Below are 13741 nucleotides of genomic sequence, written 5' to 3'. Positions count from 1 at the left end.
AGTGTAGCCGCCATTTTCTGAAAGCTGACCTGGTGTAGTCGCCATTTCCTGAATGCTGACCTGGTGTAGACGCCATTTCTGAAAGCTGACCGAGTGTAGCCGCAATTTCCTGAATGCTGACCTGGTGTAGCCACATTTCTGAATGCTGACCTGGTTCAGCCGCCATTTCCTGAATGCTGACATGGTGTAGCAACCATTTCCTGAATGTTGACCTGGTGCAGCCCAAATGAATGGTAGCAGAGGAAAATATGAGCCCCCTCAGACCCTCCTCTTTTAATTCAGCAATCACTCAACTGCGTTGAAGGAGCCGTTTATAACATGGCGTTTTATATGCAGTTGATTCAATAGTGTGAGCAGAGGGCCTTTCCTGAGCCAAACTCTGAAACAAGAAAAAGTGAGTGGAAGTGGGAATGTCTATGAAACAAGACTACACCTAAGGGACCAGACCCCTCAAAATATAAGCTGAAGACCAAATCCAGAGCATCAGGCTAAAGGGGAGTACATGTGCCAGAGAGGACTCTGGGTAAATGTTTCGCTGTTATGGAGACAGGGAGGAAGACAGACTGGAGAGTAGAAAGAACAAATGTTTGACATCCCATAATTCAAACATAAATCTACAATTGACTCACAGAGTAAAACCAATATACAAGTTCAAAGACACACAGTAACATAGAGCATTTACTAAATGAATCAGATAATAATACATTGACAGATACAATTTCTGAAACAGATAGTAGCTCAGACATTTACAAACTTAGACACACGGTAAATGTTAAATGTCGTATACTTGTAAAGCGCACAGCTGCCCCAGCAAAGGGGCGTCCCGGCGCTGTATACCGCTGGGGAACCCATCCTGGCTTTCCTTGTGAGATGGTCCCTCCTGGGCATCTCCAAGGTGAAGACAAGCATCCCCGGCGCTGATGGGGCCGTTAGTAGAGATTAAGCAAGCTATTGCCTAGAGTTGCTGAGTGGGACCCATGGTTGGAGTAGGCACCAAGGCAAGAATTTTCAAGTCCGCTGACCATGGCCCAAGACCCTGCCGTGTCGGGAATCGAACCCTGGTCCCGGGCCGACCTCTGCTTCCGGGTCTGCCGCCTCTAACCAGTGAGCCACACCACTCCACTCATAGCCTACATAATCAGAGAGGCAACAACACACTAACAAGCCAACACTTAGGGACTGAGTTCAACATACACAGACTAACACACTTACAAAGATACACACAAAAAGCAAAAACAAAATGCAGACTGCAACACATTGTCATAAAAAGACACAGAGTAGCATAACGACATAAAGAGACTTACAAAAACACACTGACATATGCAGACAGTAATACATCCACATATCCAGGCAGTGACATACCCAAAACTGCAGACTCACAATGAATAGCTAAATAGACACACTCCCAGAACCTTTACCAACCTCTTGAGACACAAAGTAACACAGCAACATATACAGATTTGGTTCAAGAGAAAACCTTCACCATCAAAGTTGTGTAATGTCAAACTGTTGGATCAACGAAGTCAGGTTAACTTTACAGACTTTGCAGGGGTCAAATCAGAACCACCCAGCCAATTGCAAGGTGGGCTTTCCAGCTGTGGGAAATCGCATAGGCAGGACATCCTGCATCAAGAAATCTTTGTCTTCCCACAGTAACCCTCCCCCTGAGAGTATTGTATTGTAATTGTAATTGCATTTATATAGCTCTTACTACTCCTGACGAGGGGGCGAAGCGTTTTTTCGGCGAGTAGCACGCTACTCCGGCACCCATAAAGGATTAGTGTTGAGTTAGTATAGTGAAATATGAAAGTAATTTGAGAGGTGGATAGGTAAGTCAGTTACTTGGATTCAGAACAAAGTGTGGGGTTTATGTGGGGTTGATGGACGCAGTTGCTGGGGAAGCTAGGGTGGTGTGATGCGGGGCAAACAAAGGCTGTCTTTGGACAGGGCAGAGAGGGTCGGAACTCAAAGCCGCACCTGGGATTGGGCCTGAAACATAGGGCGGCTGCAGAGTAACAAACAGCACAGCACTGTCTTGGTGGCCTTTAACTGTAAACGGTTCCTTCTGGAGTCAGAGGCTGCATGACGCTGCCCTTGTTTTTTAACTTTACAAATTTCACACATCACAATGCTCACAAGGTTTTGCAACAAAAATTCACAAAGGTGCGAGTTGGGTGGCTACCCAATTTCATATGTTCCCACAAGAAGTCTCAAAGTAACAAACATGTACAAAAAGTGATACACTGTCATTTAGAGGCTCACAGCAACACACTCAACATATGCAACACAAGCAAACCTGAATATACAGACTGGGAGCACCACAGCAAAAAAGACAAAATATAAATAATACCCCAAAATACACAAACTCTTGTAACACACCAACATACGCAGGCTCAGAAATATTCACAAACATAAACAGAGTAAATCATGAAATACACATGCTCACAGTACAACACTGACTGAAACACTGACAATACCACGAGTACACTGATTTACAGCAACACACCAAAACCAAGTTACTCGTTGACATATACTGCTCCATAATACCAAACTGACAACTCACAGTGTCACGTCAGGATCAGTGCTTAATTTGAGCCGGTGGTTGCAGATGGGACCCATTGGCATTTTTCAGTACCATTACTTATTTTTCCCTATCATACTTTGGCCCAGAGTAAGAAAAACACAAAAGGGGGAAAGAAGGAGGAAGAGAAAAACAGAAGAAAGAAAGCAGGGATGAAAAATAAATAGAAAAAAGTGAGATAAAAATTCAGGGATTGTCTGGTAGCGGATGAAAAAGGCATGAGGTGGAATCAAGACTACACAGCCCTGGTATTCGGTAACCCCCAATAATCGATAACCCGGCCTGGAGCTTCTGAGCAAAATTTTGGACCAACACTTCTTCTGAAAATTAAGCACTGATCAGGGTTTGTCGATTGACAGTAGCAGACAGACCTAAAGTCACACCAACATTGAATCACAGCAAATACTAACAAAGAGAGACTGACCACAGCGACATACATGTACCCACAGAGTCAGAGCATGTACATGAGATCATTGTATGTCGTGCAGACAGATCTAACATGTCTGCCTTGACTTGATCCACTTGATAAACTCTGCAGGAACACAACCAATTCCAAAGCCACAAACAAGGTTCTTTCTCCGGCATCATTCCCAGTCACTTTAATTTAAAGTGAAAATACATGTTTTTTTCTCTCTTGAGAACTCTTATTCTGCCAAACATATTAAAAGAAAATGAAAGGTTGCCAGGCGTATTGACCTTTAATGAAAGAATTTGTATTCTAGTGGACTTATTTTTGCTTTCTATATTACTTTTCCCATCCAAGTGGATTTTACTTTTGAAAATTTGAACCCGCTTTTGGGAGATTGTTGTTATGTTTATATTTTGGCCACAGTCCCAGACTTTCACAATGTCTCCTGTCCCACACTGCAGCAAGACTCCAGCTGCTTGCATGGATCTTACAAACTGAGGTCCTTACTGTGGTCAAAACGTGCAACTCTGTTGCAAATCCCCCTGCCTGCCTCCAGAGCTGTTTGTAAAGGTAGCTTTGAGCACTGGTCACCTGGGAAAGAACTTCCAAGCAATTCCATTTCAGAAAAACACAGAAACAGGAGGAAAAAGGCTTTTAGAAAAGATATAAATGTATATTTATATATTTTTTATAGGACGTACAATGTGAACTCTTGCTTCTCTGAAGTATGTACCAAACTACAAGGAAGGCAGACACTGATAAAAACATGTTGACATACATTTGCATTTTCTTCTGCATGCAGATGTAAAGGTTTTTATTGCTGACGTGTCACAAGATATCATATTTACTACAAACTACATACAAATACAAAAATAAAGTATAACATCTAAATAATGGATAATTGCTGAATACATATTGATTTCTATATATTTTTCAAAGATGCATGCTACACAGACATTCCTATGGCTTTCATGAAAAGGAAAAATAGATTATTCAGAAAATACATGAATTTTCATAAGCTGTAATAAAACAGAAAATGAACATATATGGAATGCAGAGTTTTTGAGGAAGGGATTAGATTGGGCTAGTGTCTGGTTGCGCCCAGTGCGGCATGAACATGTGCATGAAAACCAAGTGTGAAACCAACTGTGTTGGCTGTGCACAAAAAGGCACTTTGATGTCTAATAACCACATAAAGCGCACTGAAGCAATAACGTGGTGCTCAAAATCCCTTTTGATACAGCAAACTATGGTGATGGGACCTATCCTTTCATGAACATAGGATGTATTTAGGCTGTAACACAAAGATCTCAGATTATCCACAGCAATAAGAACCAGCTCCAAGTCCTCTGGCCTATGGCTCAGTAACTGCAGCATAGACGGGTGACTTTTATTACAAGGTCACCCGCAAAAAGGGAGAATAAGGTTTTAGGCCAGGACCTGAATTTATAACTTCATGCATTGCACTAGTGCCTAGGGTTTAGCGCACAATGTTACAATAACTGCTGGCTCAACTCTGAATTATCCAGGAAAGCAACGGAAAAATATAGGCAGGTAATGTGTGGCTTCTTCAGCTCAATACAAAATGTCCAAATGGTATGAATGAGACACAGTCTTACATTTTTGCATTTAGCAGGCTAAACCATATCATTGCCAGGGATGGGGTGCATTTCTGCACAGCCCCTTCTAGTGCTCTATTGGATGAACAAAATACCATAGTATTGTGTTTAATAAATGGAGAGAACTGTGAAATGACCAGCCCATGAGATATCACACAACATCACTGTTCATTAAAATGTTAGGGTTGTTGATACATTTGGGTGATCCTAACACTTAGAAGGTTCCTGACACTTTCTGGAGAATCTGAGACAGCGGGTTCTCTGCCTAAAAATCTGAGCGTCCCTAATGCTGTGAAGGTTGCTTACACAGAAGTTGTTTGCACTACGACTGAGGTTCATATTGCTCTTAAGCATTACTGATGTTGTGTGCACTCAAGATACTGTGTGACCTGATCACAATTTGAGATTTCCTATATCGTGAGGCTTTTTGATTATCATAGCACTCTTGCTTTATTCATGTGTTCAATAATTTCTTGTGTTTTACACCTCTACCTGCCAATGAGGGTCCTTGAATCCATTTTATGGTATTTAGTTAAGAGTGTTCCTGATATCCTGGAGGATTTTGACAATGTTAGTTTTCTTCATGCTGTGAACGTTTCTTATACTGTGGTTCCAGACACTGTAGAGGCTTATGTTGTGAGGTTTACCGACACTAGGTGGATTACTCACATAATGAGGATATGCTCTTTAGTTTCTTTAGTGTCTCATGGTCTGGCAGCTCAAGATTAGGTTCAGTTTCCAGGTGGTCACTGCCTCCTATGTTTAGGCAGATTATCCCTCAAGTTGTTCTTTGCCTTAACATAGGTCTTCACCCCCACTCCCATGGAGAAACCCCCTTTGCCTGTATTTCTTTCCTAAGAATGTGTTTTGTCATCTGGAGGACGAGCTTAGGGCCAGATTCCAACTAGTCGGGGACAGTGGCCCTCTCGAGTGTAACAAACTGAGATGGACAAGATAGTGAGAACCAAAAAGAACCATCGAAGGTGAGCCCGCCTGCAGCAGGGAGGGTCTGAAGTATCAGTGCTTTCAGCCGAAGGTCCTGTATTTTGTACAATATAAGCACCATTATGCTCTGCGCCCATATTCTCACGGTCACAGGCTAGGCATTGTCGCAGTCCGTAGGGGGTAGAGCAGCCCTGAAGCTTGGCCCTATCCTATCTGGCTGCAGGCCCTGCTCCTTCCTTACTTGTTTAGGAATTTCTCCAGGTACTCTTGAATCCACTTGATCTTAGGGTCCAGGCACACCTGTCTGCTACTGTTCTTCAGTTTTGCACTGAAAAAAATGAGAAAGACGAAAATAGAGTTAGGACTGCCTAGTTCAATTCATGAATAGAAATATATTGTTGGGGGTGCTGGAATAATCATACCCTCACACCACTGGCCCACTAACAAGTACAAGAACATACAAGAAGAAAATTAACCTTTATTGTGTGTATGTAAAGTAAAACCTATCTCCTCTTCATTGTGTTACAGATCGGATGTGAAAATCTTACCCAGAACTCTGCGTTGCTATTGCACATCAGTTCTTTCTTACCATACTGCAGGGAAATAAAGCAACTTAGCACAACTTCTCTGCTATCAACCCTAGTCACTCCAAAGAATTTAATATAATTTCTCCTATTAGGGCAACCCATAACCCAAAGGTAGTGGGGTTATTAACGAATATGTGTACAGAAGTACTTTCAAAGGAACATATTTCACGGCCATTAAATGAAATACATTCACTCAACTTACACCATCTTAGGAGCCAGAAAAATTATTTCTACAAAAAATAATCTCTTTTCTTATTCATAAATGTATTTGTGTGTTTATTATTAAGAAATAGTTCTTGTAAAAAAAATACACGGTAATTATTATAAACAGTGAACATCGCTGTGATACTGTTGAACGGTACTTTGAGTGCTGTCCCACCACTTAGATCTATTCTTTAGTACTCCCTTCTGCTACTGTGGCCCATGCACCATTGCTTCATGCTAGGAATTAGTCCTGAATGGAGTTCCCTGACTAGCATCTGTCCACAATTTCCCTTTTTAGGGCTCGGACTCCTCCCCCTGGGGGAGGAGTTTCGAGATCCTAATGTTATAAGAAAAAAAAGAAGAAGAAGAAGAAGGGCCTTGGTGAGAGGAATTCCACACATTCCTTTGCGTTTTCTGGCATCTGGTCAGTGATTCGTCTTCCCTGTGCTGTGTATGTAGTAGCCTTGAAGTGATAGGCTGTAAGTAATGTACGCGTGCCCGATGTGGCATTTTGTGTGCGAGAACGAGCATGGCAGAGTGATTAATCTTAATTACGAGCTGTCAGAGTGCCCGTGTAATGCAAGCCAGATGATGCGAACGCGTTCACAGCGGTGAGCGCGTTCAATGTTAAATGACGAGAGGCAGCAGGCGAGGCTCACAGAAGATGACTCATACATGCTCGTCCACACTGTAGTTCTTGTTTTACAATACGATCGCTTTCGCGATCGGTTGAAGTGCCACTTGTTTTTTAATAGAACGAACCTTTCCGAAGAAGGGACAGACCGCAATAGTGCATTACGAGGGTGAGTGATGATTACGAAGAGAATTTGGATTTGTGGGAGTCACTTGGAATAATGCAACATCGTGTTTGTCACTAAAAAAAAACACTTGCACGTCTTAGCACTGCACTCTTAAGCATTCATTGGTACGTTTAGTATATCAAGTGACACCGGTTAAAATGTCCAGTGGAGGTACCCTTTGTAGACTCGCATCTGTTTGTCATAGCGCGATTATCCCAAGAATGGAGCGATGCAGGGAAGTTAGCGAGTGAAGGTGGTTACCTCCTTCTTACAGTGTAATTCATACTGCGCAGCACTTCGGATATAGCCTCAGCCAAGACCCAACAAATCAGGCATATAAATATTGATGGGTCCTCAGTGATCCGGGGGGTGGCTCAGGACCGATGTATGCCCCATATAGGTAGGAGGCTGGGCGCAGAGATAGGCAGTCAAACGTTTTCCTCTCCAGCTTGATCTAGCATCCGCAGCAATCTTACCCAGCTACAGATAGATGTCAGCGCGGCCGGTGGTGGCCTAACATCCAGACTCTCTCCCAACAGCGCCGCCGAGCCAGACGCTACATGCCCCTTGTGGTGTCAGTCGTGTGGAGAGGGCAATTATGTGTAGAGGGCTGTTATGTGCTGTGTGCTGTTGAGTGCTGTGTGCTGTTGAGTGCTGTGTGCTGTTGAGTGCAGAGTGCTGTGTGCTGTTGAGTGCAGAGTGCTGTTGAGTGCTGTTGAGTGCAGAGTGCTGTGTGCTGTTGAGTGCTGTGTGCTGTTGAGTGCTGTGTGCTGTTGAGGGCAGAGTGCTGTTGAGGGCAGAGTGCTGCTGAGGGCATAGGGCAGTTGAGTGCTGTTGAGTGCTGAGTGCAGTTGAGTGCAGAGTGATGTGTGCTGTTGATAGTGTGTGCTGTGTGCTGGTGAGTGCTGTGTGATGTTGAGGGCAGACTGCTGTTGGGGGCAGAGTGCTGTTGGGGGCAGAGTGATGTTGGGGGCAGAGTGCTGTTGGGGGCAGAGTGCTGTTGGGGGCAGAGTGCTGTTGGGGGCAGAGTGCTGTTGGGGGCAGAGTGTTGTTGGGGGCAGAGTGCAGTTGGGGGCAGAGTGCTGTTGAGTGCAGAGTGCTGTTGAGTGCTGTGTGCTGTTGAGTGCTGTGTGCTGTTGAGTGCTGTGTGCTGTTGAGTGCTGTGTGCTGTTGAGTGTTGTTATGTGCTGGGTGCTGATGATTGCTGTGTGCTGTTGAGGGCAGAGTGCTGTGTGCTGTTGAGTGCTGTGTGCTGTTGAGTGCTGTGTGCTGTTGAGTGCTGTGTGCTGTTGAGTGCTGTGTGCTGTTGAGTGCTGTGTGCTGTTGAGTGCTGTTATGTGCTGGGTGCTGATGAGTGCTGTGTGCTGTTGAGGGCAGAGTGCTGTTGAGGGCAGAGTGCTGTTGAGGGCAGAGTGCTGTTGAGGGCAGAGTGCTGTTGAGGGCAGAGTGCTGTTGGGGGCAGATTGCTGTTGGGGGCAGAGTGCTGTTGGGGGCAGAGTGCTGTTGGGGGCAGAGTGCTGTTGGGGGCAGAGTGCTGTTAGGGGCAGAGTGCTGTTGAGTGCAGAGTGCTGTTGAGGGCAAAGTGCTGTTGAGGCCAGAGTGCTGTTGAGGCCAGAGTGCTGTTGAGGCCAGAGTGCTGTTGAGTGCTGTGTGCTGTTGAGTGCTGTGTGCTGTTGAGTGCTGTGTGCTGTTTGAGTGCTGTGTGCTGTTGAGTGCTGTTATGTGCTGGGTGCTGATGAGTGCTGTGTGCTGTTGAGGGCAGAGTGCTGTTGAGGGCAGACTGCTGTTGGGGGCAGAGTGCTGTTGGGGGCAGAGTGATGTTGGGGGCAGAGTGCTGTTGGGGGCAGAGTGCTGTTGGGGGCAGAGTGCTGTTGGGGGCAGAGTGTTGTTGGGGGCAGAGTGCAGTTGGGGGCAGAGTGCTGTTGAGTGCAGAGTGCAGAGTGCTGTTGAATGCAGAGTGCTGTTGAGTGCAGTGTGCTGTTGAGTGCTGTTGAGTGCAGAGTGCTGTTGAGTGCAGAGTGCTGTTGAGTGCAGAGTGCTGTTGAGTGCAGAGTGCTGTTGAGTGCAGAATGCTGTTGAGTGCAGAGTGCTGTTGAGTGCAGAGTGCAGAATGCTGCTGAGTGCAGAGTGCAGAATCCTGTTGAGTGCAGAGTGCAGAATGCTGTTGAGTGCAGAGTGCTGTTAAGTGCTGTTGAGGGCAGAGTGCTGTTAAGTGCTGTTGAGGGCAGAGTGCTGTTGAGGGCAGAGGGCTGTTGAGGGCAGAGTGCTGTTGCGGACAGAGTGCTGTTGAGGGCAGAGTGCTGTTGAGTGCAGTGCTGTGTGTTGTTGAGTGCTGTGTGCTGTTGAGGGCAGAGTGATGTGTGCTGTTGAGGGCAGAGTGCTGTGTGCTTTTGAGGGCAGAGTGCTGTGTGCTGTTGAGGGCAGAGTGCTGTGTACTGTTGAGGGCAGAGTGCTGTTGAGTGCTGTTGATTGCAGAGTGCTGTTGAGGGCAGAGTGCTGTTGAGGGCAGAGTGCTGTTGAGTGCTGTGTGCTGCTGAGTGTGAGACTATGTGACAGTGTGTGACTATGCAGGGTGACATTGGGAGTGTGCGGGTGAGCAGTGTGTGAATGTTACGGGGCAGTGTGTGAGTGTGCAGAAAACACCACACACACATACACCACACACACATAACGCACACACAAACCACACACCTCAGTCTCTCAACACCACACACTTGTCACCACTCAACACAACACACTCACCACCACACTCACTCCCCAGGCTCACCCCCACAGACTCACCAGCACACACTCACCAGCACACAGAAAACAACACACACAACAACACACCCCCAGCCGTCAATGAATGCTTTCACCATGCACAAACACCAACAGCCATCATCCATCTGTGCACGCTTTTACCAAGCACACACCCACCAGCCGTCAGTGCACCCTTCCACCAGGCACACACACCTCCAGCCGGCAGTGCACTTTTCCACCAAGCAATCGCAGTATGGTACACTTTACTTTTAAACATATTCATATAAAGCACAGCATGCCACCATTGGTAAAATTACAATTCAACCAACATACTTCCACTACACACCACATGCACACACTCCATAACACATGGCAAAAAGACATTGGCATTTACAATGCCATTAGCTCAAACTCAAATAAATCCGAGCCCGATTGCATTTCTAATGCTTGTTCCTGTTTGTAGACGTCTCACACGGTTGCGTCTGTGATATTGGAGTAAAACATAGGTAGCAAAAAAAAAAATAATAATACAGGAAGGAGACACTTAAAACATAGGGAAAGGCATGTGCCTGAGTCCTACTCAACAAATGAATTTTAAACAACACCAAAAAGTACGTTCTAAACACAACACCAAAGAATTCACCTATACCGTAAAGGAATTTAAACACCTCTCAGTGAGATCTGAACGCAACATAAAGGAGTCTAAATACAACTTGAAATTCCATGAACACAGCAAAAAGGGATCTACAATTTACAAGAAGTCACAATGAAACCTAAGAAATCTGTCAAAACATTTGTACTCATTAGACTCATTTTAGCTATGCTTAGCATGGCATGTCACTGCTTGGATACAAGGTGGGCTTTCACTGCTTGGAAAGGGAGCATCCTGTTGGGATTCACTGTGACACAGGATGTGGGCAGGTTTTGTTTGTTGCAAGAACCTGCATGCCTTGGGGAGAGCAAAGAATCCTGTGTTTGTGAAACACAATACAGATTAGTTAATACTGCAGGCCTCAGGGGACGCCAATTCTACAAGCCACAGATAAAGGCAGCTTGGAATACCTTTTGAACCCCATGGGAAACAGATCTGGGCTCACACAGCCAGAATAGCTGGATCTCAAAAACTACAAACACTGTGTGTGGAGTTGCAATGAAATTGTAACTGTATGTATATGATGCTTACTACCCCCGACGAGGCGTTGAAGCGCTTTTCAGCCTCTAGGACCCAAAAGGATTAGTGGTGGATTAGTATAGGGAAAGATGAGTATAGTATTCGTATTAGTATAGGGAGGAATGAGTCAATTTGAGCAAAGGACGTGTGAGTCTGAAAGTTGGATCGAATAGAGTAATGGAGGGATAGAAGAAGGAAGAAAAACAGGTGTGTTCATTGGGAGATCACAGTAGTAAGTCGAGGTCTGGGAAGAGTAAAGGAGATATGGGGGAGAGAAGAGCCTGCAAAGAAGGATTAGTGAGAAAGAGAATCAGAGTAGAAAAAATTAGGGTTGGTATGAGTCAAACGAGAGATAACGTGAGGGAGAATTTGGTACTGTACTGCCATGTTGCTACAGACAGCTGAAAGTGTGGTCAATATTGAAATTTTACGCAGAAGGAGGCTTTCTTTGTGCATTCTGTGATAGCAAATAATCCACATTGTATGCGGCTGAACTGTCTAGTGTTTGAACCACATAATTATATATTTTATTATTTACATGTGTTAACACTGAGATGAGCACTGCTAGGATCATTGACTGCTTGCACAAAACTGCATGATGTACTTTTAAAAATTATCACATTTCAACCATTTTCTTAATTGTTGAGAATATCAGAGAGCCATGGGAGTGTAGTAGGACATTCCGGTAGAGCATCTCTTCATTTATGATTTTGGGACAGAGTTAGAAGCATGGATGGGGCTCTTATGGTTTCAGTCCTGCTGATCTCCGTTATGTGAACTGCAAATCAATTATTTAGCAATATATATTAATGTGAAATGCACTCACATAGAACATTTATGTAAGAAAGAATTTTGATGAAAGAAAAATAACACAAAAAAACAAAAGTTATACAAGCAGCGGCCACTTGCATTCTGCCCATTCGTGTTCTTCCAGCGCACTCGCAGAAAAATCTTTCCTCGAAAAGCGCGTAATTACATTATGTGGTGTTATGGCATAATTTCTGGAATTTCATATAACAAGCATAATGAGAAATGAACAGCATTATGTGAATATAACAAGTACATGAAATTTATTTTGGAATCTTCTGCATAGGAGTGGAGAAGTATCCTTAACTGAGAAATAGGTCAAAAGAGGGAAGAGGACCAAATGAGAGTCTGCTGGACACTCAGGGGAAAAGGTTCTGATGTTACGTTGATTTATTGTATGTTGCCCAAAGGTGATGGCGGGATGGAGAGGAGTGTGGCGCACAGATGGGAAAGAAGGCCCACCAGATGGGAATTCAGAGGCAAGATGGCTGAATGAAGAGGCCCACTTGAGGATAGAACGATCCACCTAAAAATGATAGTGTGTTGTGGATAGACAACCTTCGGTGTCCTGTTAGCAAATAGAGAGGGGTTTAGAAGTAAAGGTGATGGTGGAGCGAGGGAGGGCAGGTAGTAACAGGCTAGTCGATCAGGTAACTGTTAGGGGGGTTTGAGTACAGTAAGAGGGTGAGGGCATGACAGAGAGATAGAAAAACATCTACATTATTGAGCGATAGCAGAGAAAGCCAGTGAGAACCAGGGGTTGCAGGAGACTTCATAGAGACTTTATAGACTGTCTACAATTTGCAAAGATAGCCTTTTCATGCAGTCTCTCCAAGACATATATTTGTATCAATTCCCTCGCAGCTAAAGAGGGAGGAACAGTACACAGATTTCTGTGCTTCAAGAAAAATGTGATAGTGCCTCTTGTGCTCTCCCCATACTCGGAATATAATTAATGTTTCAGGCCTTCATTGCAATGTACTGTCACCACAAGGTGGAGCCCTAGGGCTATTTCCTTACCACACTTTGGTTAATCACATACTGGGCAGAGGCCTCAATCAGGATCCTTGAGGAGTTACTCTGCACTAAGTGCAGGAAACTTGGAAGTATAAACTCACCGAACCTAGTAGGGTAGTCACCCACGAAGACCTCATCCTAGTTTGGTTAGTTGCCTGAGCTCTCTGTTTTAAAGTCAGCACAGGCCGGGGGATATCTTTGGTAAACCTTTGGGATGCTTTACGACCCAGAGCAGAGATGGAAGAACAGACTTGCTGTACAACATGACTTACAACACTCCTGAATGTCACAACAAATCAGACAAGCAGTACCAAAGCGGGTACATGAACATAGCGGTCCAGCAACGCTTCCTGGCAGCAGCCATCTTGAAATGATTTGTAGTGTTCTGCTGCAGGCTGCTGCCTATCAGCGCGCTAGTAAATCAGCGCGCGCTTTATAGTGTCACGACCACAAATCACAGCGTGTCACGTTTTATAGTACCTCCCTAGCAATTCATCACAGTGTGTGCTGTTTGTCGGTCGTACTACTATTTACATATATCACATCGCGCGCTGTTTTATATTACCACACGAGTAAATCACAATGTCTGCTGTTTTCATTATTATCTTATTGTGAGCTGTTTACATGTCCATCTCAGTTAATCACATTATCTGACGTGTTAAACCGCTCATGTTTGCAAATCGCGCTTGAGGGTGTTTTATTTATGGTGCTATGCGTGTAATTCGCATTGTCGTCAACTTTACACTGCCGCGTTTTCCCGTCGCGCTGTGTGATGTTTTATTACGTCATCCTACTTTTGTGTTAAGATGATTGCTCTTCTCCGTTGCCTCGATTGTAAAACACACCCTGTGTTAACTTACAA

The 13741-nt window shown here is 44.6% G+C and overlaps 1 protein-coding gene across 1 annotated transcript in view; it reads right to left on the bottom strand.

Annotated features, from left to right (window-relative positions):
• Positions 1-13741, bottom strand: part of CXCL12 (C-X-C motif chemokine ligand 12) — a 79819-nt gene that overhangs the window by 22682 nt on the left and 43396 nt on the right. Inside the window, exon 3 of the mRNA XM_078642768.1 lies at positions 5796-5882. Coding sequence (XP_078498894.1) covers positions 5796-5882 — 87 coding nt within the window. The remainder of the gene's footprint in view (positions 1-5795; positions 5883-13741) is intronic.

Source organism: Lissotriton helveticus, chromosome 5_1 (assembly GCF_964261635.1).
Source record: "Lissotriton helveticus chromosome 5_1, aLisHel1.1, whole genome shotgun sequence".
Classification (NCBI taxonomy): Eukaryota; Metazoa; Chordata; class Amphibia; order Caudata; family Salamandridae; genus Lissotriton; species Lissotriton helveticus.
Note: the sequence above shows the minus strand (reverse complement) of the source record. Positions and strands in the feature narration are given on the sequence as shown.